Raw genomic sequence first — 9246 nt, forward strand, 5'->3', positions numbered from 1 at the left:
GTCTCGTGGTCATTGTCAACTTCCTATCTTCCCCTCTAAAAGAGCTTTCAAAATCCTAATGGAGAATGTATATTTCAGTAAGTTTTAATAGTTTTTTGGACTAAGTTGCAGTAGAAAAACACCCATACTTAACTGAGATACCTTGTCAAGGCCAAGAAAAGTCTTCTGCTAAAAGGAGCAGCAGACCTTAAGTAGGCTTAAGTAGAAAACATAAACTGCCCAATCACAACCTACAGGCTCCCAACCCTAGAGTGCTAACTAGTAGCAATGAGACAGAATCCCACTGAATCCATTATTCCATGTCCATTTCAGGCACTGTTGAAGAAATCTCACTTTTCACCCAAGGTACTGGTTCTGGTACATATGGATCATAAGTCCATTTGGGGAAAACTCTTTTATAGAGGTTCATCAGTACTGTGTCCTGAGATTTTAGCTTCCCATCAAAACTGCATTTCATGTGGCCGTGAGTACCTACAAAGAAAACAGCACGAGTTGGTCAAATTCAAGAGGAAATTTTAAAGCAGTGGTCTAACCCAACAGTCATTTAGTAGCACTGGGGAAATCTAGACAAGATCCCAAATCCCACATTCTCTCACCTAAAGGCTCCTTGATGTGTCCCCTACGGCCCCACTTTGTTCTCAGTTCCACCGGTTTAAACCACAGCACATCCTCTTAGAATCAAACACACAGAAGACCAAGATGAAACATTTATCCATAATATATAAATCCAACCTTCATCCCACAAAGGCAATTGGATCCCATCTGTCGCACCTACCTCTGTTGAAGAACATGTAACGCACCACTGCCATCTTAGTAAAAATTTTGAAAGGATGACCACTCAGAACAACTCTCTTGATGACCATTCTGTCTGGATCCACTGACAATAGATAGCCTGTGGCAATGAGGCTGTGCATTCCTAAGGGGCAAAAGCAGGGCAGCAGGAGTCCATAGGTCAAAGCCTTCATTTATTGTCCAGTCCATTTAAAGACCTATGTGAGATCTTAGGGAAACAAAATAGGGGTGTACTATGCTGCCCCTCCTGGGTTCATGGCAAAGATCACTAAGTGATATTCCTGCTGAGCCTATCCTCAGAACCTACCCTAAATACCGCCCTCTGAGCAGCCTCTACCAATTAGCTATGGTTTGCAAGCAAGATAAAACCCCATTTGTCATCCTTGCCTCAGACCCAATATGAGGCTGAGATTGGGATATTTTGAAAATCATCATTACCTTTTTTGTGCCATTTGGCCCCCAAATTTAAATACAGAAAGCAGTTAATCTTATTAAGAACCCACAGGCCTATTCACCTCTGTGAACTCAACTTACCATTGCTGTTCTGTTTGAAAAGCAGGACAGATGCAGGAGGAAAAGTGATAGGGGCATATACTGTCACCACCAGAGCCAAGTCAGCAGTCAGGAATCTCTGAAATTTATGTTTATCCGCTGCCATAAAGGTTAAAAAAATAAAAACCAAAAAATATTTTGAGAACAATAGGTAATCCAGAGGCCTGTGAAAAGCGGTATCACTGCAACTCTTAAACCTAAGGCAACTAGTGTTTCTTTATCCCACTAATTCTCCAAACATTTTCTGGCCTCAATACAACTGAAAGATACAACCCAATCCTATCAGTGATTTTTCAACTGGAGGCAGAATCTTGGAGCTTAAACTATATTTTGGAGTTGGAAAAAGTTCTCCAGGTGATTCTGATACACATCACTCCTACCTCATTTGAGAACCAGTGCTTTACAGAAAAACACTTCACTAATTCAACAGCTCTTAGTCTTGAGCAAGGATTGGCAAACATTTTCTGTAAATGGGCAGATAGTAAATATTTTAGGCTTTGTGGCCATATAGTCTCTGTTCCAACTACTCAACTCTCCCTGTAGCACAAAAACAGCCACAGACATTTTTTAAAAATTAAACAAGAAAGCACAACTGTGTTCCAACAAAACTTTACTTAACAAAACAAGCAGTGGGACAGATTTGGCCAAGGGACAAACTTTACTAATCTCTTCTTGGGGACTATCTAGATCTTGTCTTTACCTTCAACAGAAACCCTTTTTAATACAGTATTAACCCTTTTAAATACTGAATGTTATAGGGAAACAAAATATTTTAAGGGAAAGAGAAATGACTCCTTCATTTAGACAGCATGGCTGGTGAGAAAAGAATTATCCAGAGCATCCATTAATGCTGCCTTTATCCCCTTCCTCCGGTCATTGCTGAGAGTTGAGAGTGTAGGTAATGTTCAGAAGCCCCCAAGTTAATGCAAACATCTTCCCACTCCGAATACGTAAGAGCACAATCATTTTTTGTCATAAAAGTATTCCTGGTCACCACTCTCTAAATTCTCATGCAGTCTCAACATCTCAGAAGCCACACACTCTGCTTTATCCAACTGAGGGCACCCCTAGCCTTCACCCACACGGCCACTGGCACAACAGATGCCAAGGGTTCCATGACACATCATCTCTAGGAAGCAGCCAACTCCTATCCAAAACCTCCTCTGCAGCAAATACTCATGGCAGAGAAGCCTCAGCACCACACAGAGGTTGCATCACTGGGATGCTTCAGACAGGTTCAGACACTTTGAATGGAAACATCATTGGCTCCTAAACCAGAGTACTGAAAATACCTCTAACCCAGAGACGGAGAGTTTGAAATGGTGTATTCTGCATCTCTCCCCAAATCTCCGTCCCCTAAAAGACAGTAAGATGGACAAGAACCCAGAAGCTTCCCTACTGCTTACCTGCAGTGTGCTGAGAGAATAAAGGTGAGGCTCGGAAGCGCCTGAATCCACAGTGGAAGATCAGCTCCTCTTTAGCTTTCACAGGTTCAGTGTTGCCAGCGTGCCGGCTCACCACCATATTAAGTACTGACATCTGGGGACCAAATAGGAAAACAGAACTTCATATCAGGAATAGAACAGCCTAACCCGCAAGAAGGCAAACCAAACCAGCAGATTAGATTCACTCTAAGAACTGACAGTACTAATTTATGGTGGAGTGTAGATGAAGAGACACAAATTCACCTTTTACCTTCACCAACAACTGGCATTCAAATCGAAAATATGCTGGTGTTCAGGGCTTTCATGTCCCTGCTACACTAGGTGACCTTCCCATGTCTAACATGCAAGAGCTCAACATCTGCCACAAAATCAGTGCCTACAAGTCACTCACTCACCACACACCTCTAAACCACACTCATTCAAGACCCTTCTTGCCTCAACCCTTACTCACAGTGACCAAAAGGCCAGCGCTCTCACATATACCCCAACCTACATGACTGCTGGCCATCAAGAGAAAAAAGATCTATACCTTGGCAGTAACCCTGTTTAATTTCATGGATGCCAACCCTTTGTTAAAGTGTGACCTGACAAACGTACTTCTCTCAGAGAAGTCTCAGAACCACACAGAGATCACGTCACTGAGATGTATCAGACAGGTTCAGACATGTTGGGTAAAACCATCATCGACTTCTCTGTCCTCCTCTCTGACTTCTAATCACAAAGGCAGACTTTTGCATCCCAATGAGCAAAACGTCAGTCACATAAATCTTCAGACTGCCAGACAAAACTGGTTGGAAAGTGTCATAACTCCCGTTTCCCACAGGACGCTAACTCACCTTCTGTTCATGAGGTAGTAAAGAAAATGCAATCAAGGGTGCACCTCGCTTGAAGTGCTCAACCACTGAGACAGGGACTTCAGAGACATGAAGTGTGACATACCAGCCAACCTGCCAGAAGAAAGCAGAAAACAATCATGCAATTACCCTTAAGGTCTCAATAATGATGAAGCATTTCTCCAAATATGTTAAAAAGTCTCTCAGACTACCATAAAGCCAATCCTCAGCCTTCAAGACGGCCCTTCACAGATGCCTCAACTACCTAGATTAAGCTTTTTCAGCTAATATCTCTGATACCTCTTTGTTCCCACCATCACTCTTACCAATGACTCAGTAGCTCCTCTAATTCAGCTGTAGGCAGCACAAAACTAATTAAGGTACTCATGCCAACAGAAGGAGTAGAGGGGGCACCTTGGCAAACAAAAACAAATTATAGGGATGCACAAAGGAAGGCAGATACCTCAGCTCCTTCAACCTCTTTTTCTTCAATCTCTTTAAAGATGCGTCTCCTAGTATTAATAAAGTTCTGAAACTGAAAGATCCGAGCATAATCTTGAGGGAGGTTTTCCTTGGGATCCCATGGAGATGTCCGGAAGCTCTTGAGGCCTCTGTATTTCTGAAATCTAGAATACAGAGGATATTTTAAATAAATCAATATGGTGCTACTTAACCGTTTCACTCAACTCACTTCTAAAATGGCTAAGGCTTAAAAAGAAGAAAAAAAAAAGAAAAAAACAAGAACAATTTTTTTTTAATTTTTGAAAAATAAATAGGTAAATAAATAAAATGCCTAAGGCTTTAGCTTAAAAGAATTCACTATTTCTCAAAATAACCTAACAGCTTAAATCAGAACCACACTCCAAAACAGCCTGAAACAAGTATTTCAGCACCAACCCCAGCTTCTTAAAAGTATTTACAGCGGCTCCCTGGTGCATATCAGGGAGTGGCTCTTTAACCTGACTAGCAAGATCCTCGATAAAAGCCTTAGCTCTCTAATATCCAGCATAAACTCTCTGGACTAACCTTTAGAGCAAACAGGATCATCTACATCTTCATTCTTTTATTCTCACTGTTCTACCCAAACTTCCCCAAATCTCCAAATGTTATATACTTTGAGTCTTAGCTCCAAAGGAAGCATTAATCACAGCATTTCATTCAGTAATGTACTGTAACATTATTAGTCTGTACTACACAGTCTAGAATATGAACATTGTTTCCCGTATGTCTGTCTTACCTTCCCATATAGTATTAGCCCTTCAGGAGCAATAACAATGTATTTTTCTTCTTTCACATCACACTGACATAGTTCTGAGCCACGTTAAGTTTTAAATAAAAACATACTGATTGATCTTAGACTTGTTGACTAACCGAATTCTAGCAGCCACGTCGCGGGGGGTATCTACTTCATCTGGAAACATCTCTTCCAGTCTTTCTTGTTTATATTTCTCCAGCATTTTTCCCTCAGCCTCTTCATCCACTTTCTCATCATACAGATCATCATGCACGGACTCTCCTATAGTCACAGTTTCACATTCCTCCTCTTCGTCCTTTTCACTACCCTCATCCTGTAGAACGAAGGATTACAATTTCAGAGGAAACTCATCTCTCTACCTTAAAGGCCATCGAGCTAAAATAATTCTACTAGATACCTAGTCCAAACCAATATCAATTCTAATAGAGACTAAGTTATAAAACAAAGTCTCATTCCCGGCAACAAAGTCATTCCTAAGAAACTGACCACACATACCCCTTAAGGTCAGGAATGCACCTTGCTTTGCATTTGGGGCTGTACACAGAAGTTGCCCAAGGGCCCATTTCCTTACCTGAGATTCCTCTTCCATAAAATCCTCACGTTCTATATCATCATACTCATCTCCTTCCCCACCACTTTCGCCATCCTCATCCAAAATCCATTCAGCTTGATAACTGGATGTTCCTTTGGGAACCTTCTTTACTACCTTGGAAGTTTCCTTGAATAAGCCTGTAAAAGCCCAAATGAGTTAAGTAAATTATATACCTCCTTCCCTCCCCTATTACTTTGGGCATTCTCACATAGGCAAGATATTACATATTGCTACCAATACCAGGAACTCTGGCAGGCACTATAAATAGAACAGACTACTTCCCAATTTAATTCAGCTGCCTCAGAACTAGCAATACTTAACACAGCTAAATAAGTCCTATAATAAATCAGAAGTTGTTTATCTGTTCATTAGGAAACAATAATGTAAGTAATTTTGAGAAACGAAGTAAAGCTGTGTCCAGTGTTTGCTTAGTGAAAACACATAGCCTTTGAAGGTAAGAGAAGACTTCCAAATACTTCCTCATCCTACTCTACCTTACAAGGTCCTCACTGAGCCGCTAGACAAAACCCACAACTCTAGGCCAGAGTTTCAAGTTTGCCAATACCAACCATTTGCTTCACTCAGCTCCTCGTCCGTGGGCCAGGTCTGTTCCCCCTCCATTGGATCTGGGATAACCTCTGTTTGCAAAGATTCTTGTCTCTCAGGGTCTGCCTTCATTAGGACCTTCAGGTCTTCCTCCATATCAACTACAGCATCTGTAGCACAAATCTGAAAACCCAAACAGTTGATGGTCAATTAAATATTAGCCAAAAATCGACTAAATCTAGATCTAGAAAGATCTAGAAATAACAGTCCTCAAATAGAAGAATAGAAAGTGAAAAATTGCCAGAATTTTTCAAATGGTTCTATTTCCTACCATTCTAGGTCTTTACCTCTGCTTGGCCCTTGAGACCTTGCATAATCTGGTCTCATGCCTACCTTTTTATTAGATACCTTACTCCCATCAAGCTGTTATCTTCAGAGTTCAAAGAAACCCTCTGATCCATCACTTTGCCTAGGTTCATGTTGTCTTTATTTGCTAGGATATTCTTCCATCTCTTTTCAACTCATAAATCACGTTCATCCTTCTCAACACCTGGCTCAAGTCTGATCTCTTCTGTGAAGCTTGCCAGTCTTCTTTCTCAACTTCCACTGCAGGTGTGCACCTCAGCCACGTTTTCTCAATCTTTATTTCACAGGTCTTTGCCATTTTTTTCTGACCTAATTAAGTTGTCTAAGGAAAGAGACTACAACCTGTGTGCCTTCTATAAATCCAGAGCCAATTGCTATGCAAGGCATCTACAAAGTACTGGATAAGTATATGATATAGCAACTTATTTGTAGTTGACTACTGCCTTTTTTCGAACTAGCCGTTACCTCCAGGGACTAGGATAGTTATCCAAGTGTGCAGACAGACTATCCTCTCTGTAGTTCCCATCCTCTGCCAGCTTACACGTGAATCTACAATACATAGTTTTTAAGAACACCAATCTTACCTCCATTGCCATGCCTGGGTCCTTTGGGGATTTGATCACTCTAGGATTTAAAGGGAAAGGGTCCATAGGGGCATCTATCTGTTTCATCTGGAAATCACCATGTCCAACGATATGCAGCAAGTTATTTACATTCAGAGCCTGCCCACGAACATAGCCTGAGATCTTCAAGGTGCCCAACAAGTTATTCTCTTCACTAGGCACAAAGTCAACAGCATGAGCAAATAGGTAGGCGTGCCGATCTCGAAAGGCAAGATGCCGTTGCTTTTGGTTAGCCAACTGCCTGAGCAGCATCCCTGCCTCCTGCTGAGTGTCTAACAGGAGGAGTCTGTCATCAGGAAAGCGCTTCTCCACTGCTTTACTTAGCTTCTTCCTGACATCTGTTTGTTTCTTCAGTGGGAGGCCCGAAACCCCCTGGACAGCTAATGCTGTGAACAAAAGAGAAAGGGTATCATGACTTGTTGCCTCACTATATGAAAATCCCCCCTGTGGCTCACAAACAAGCTAACAGTTCAGTTGTGAGTCCAGAGATCAATGGGAAACCCAACACTCCGCTACCCTAAAGAAATTTCACAATAAAACCAAACTTCACATTCTTCTTCTTTCTCTGGGTAATGGGCAGTCCAGAAATAAAAAGACATCTTGGTAGGTAACTTGTAAACAATGGACCAAGTTAAGGCCATACATGTACAACCCTCCAATAGTATCAAGCATCAGACATAGTGTCTGGCAAATTGTAAGTGCACTATACATGCTAATTCACTTCCTTCCTTGGCCTCCAATACTCCCAACTCACTTACTATAGGTGGGAAGGCCCTGAGCAAAGAGGCAGGAAAGGCAGTAATCCCCAGTGCTATCCCAGCCTTCTAGTGGATCAAGGAGGAACAGGATGGTATCAGCCACTTTAGCCATGTCTAACACAGTGTGCAGATCCCCTGGAAACAGAAGACAAAGTCAGTAGGAAGAGGTGGTTGACATCAGCACATTATACTAAAAAAAATTACCACTAATACGCAAAACATAGTGATAGAAAATATTGTTGTATGCTCTAACCTGGTCTTGCAGATGTAAAAAACCACCGATGTTTCAAGCGGGGGCATAACAGCATAAAGCTATGGGTGCTTCCCCATTCATTCAAGTGTACTGTTCCAGTGTCCCTATCCTGAAGCAGTCGAAAGGCCTCTGGCAGGGAAATCCTGTTGTGCAGGGGAACCACCAGTACCTGATGAGGAGGGCCATCCTTGCTGCCGAGCTGTCTCTTTTCTGCCAAAACCTGAGGAAAGAAAGGATCAGAGAACATCTCAGTGTTTCAGTACTTTGTTTCAGTACTGCATTTCCACCAGTACAGATGCCCACCCCGACCCTCCAACCAGCATCTCTCTTGTAAAAGGTGTCACGTATGCCAAGGAGGTGGGCAGGAGCTAGGAACAGAGCAAAGAATGCTCTAGCATGAGTCTGGGCCAGCACGCCTGACACGTGCTCTAGGGTTACTCTCCATCCCTGGCCCCTTCCCAGGGTCACATTTTCTAGTTCGAGGCATTACCCGCCTAGAACGGTTGTGAAGCCACACCATTCCCCAATCCCGCGTCCTCTCACCGCCTCCTTCTTCTGCTTTCGGAGCTGGCTGGCACGATGCCTCTGGTCCACTTTGCTGAGATCTTTTCTCACCTTCTTGCTTAGGGTTTTCAGTGCTAGACGGCCTGTAGGGAGACCAGAAAAGGCTCTTGCGCAGGGCACTAGCAGATCAAGAAAGGAGATCCCTCTCTGCTCTCCTCAGAGCCTTTGCGCGGGGTCCAAGCCGGAGTAGGTAGGAGCTCATTCTGGGCATGAAGAAAAGCAGTTAATACCGACTAAACATCCCTTATTCCTCCAACCCTACCTTCTTACCCTTGCCGTCCCGCTGCGCGGATCCCCGACCCCGATGCCGCCCGCCTTTATGAGGTTTATTCTGCTGCTTAAGCGGGCCAGAGCGATGAGCCGCCATGCTGCCGCTCACGTGTACCAATTCGGCACTACTTCCGGGCCGAACCGAGCGCTTCCGGTCCCCGCCTTGGGGGCGTGTCCTCGCCCGGGGGGCAAGGCTTGTCGTGTCCTCCCGCGAGGGTTATTTCCACACGCCTCTGAGGGCACGGCGTCCGAGACTCCACAAAACCTGCTCGTAAACTTTTACCAGGCGGCGGTCCGCTGTTGCGGGCTTTAAAACGCCGGATGTATACTCGAGGTTTGGGCTTTCAGTCTCGGAGAGCTGTTTTGCTCCCTTGTATTTTTATTTTTTGCGCTATCA

The 9246-nt window shown here is 43.4% G+C and overlaps 1 protein-coding gene across 1 annotated transcript; it reads right to left on the bottom strand.

Annotated features, from left to right (window-relative positions):
• Positions 1 to 99: 99 nt before the first annotated feature.
• On the bottom strand, positions 100 to 8953 carry TSR1 (TSR1 ribosome maturation factor). The gene is made up of 15 exons (XM_082861442.1): positions 8850 to 8953; positions 8559 to 8662; positions 8016 to 8235; positions 7763 to 7897; positions 6966 to 7390; positions 6039 to 6198; positions 5449 to 5606; positions 4994 to 5190; positions 4086 to 4248; positions 3626 to 3736; positions 2751 to 2883; positions 1327 to 1443; positions 776 to 916; positions 597 to 671; positions 100 to 471 (listed from the first exon to the last, which is right to left on the bottom strand). The coding sequence occupies exons 1-15, from the start codon at positions 8944 to 8946 to the stop codon at positions 293 to 295; spliced, it is 2415 nt and encodes an 804-aa protein (XP_082717568.1). The 5' UTR covers positions 8947 to 8953; the 3' UTR covers positions 100 to 292.
• Positions 8954 to 9246: the final 293 nt, after the last annotated feature.

The sequence above is a fragment of the Leucopleurus acutus genome, assembly GCF_964270905.1.
Source record: "Leucopleurus acutus genome assembly, chromosome: 19".
Classification (NCBI taxonomy): domain Eukaryota; kingdom Metazoa; phylum Chordata; class Mammalia; order Artiodactyla; family Delphinidae; genus Leucopleurus; species Leucopleurus acutus.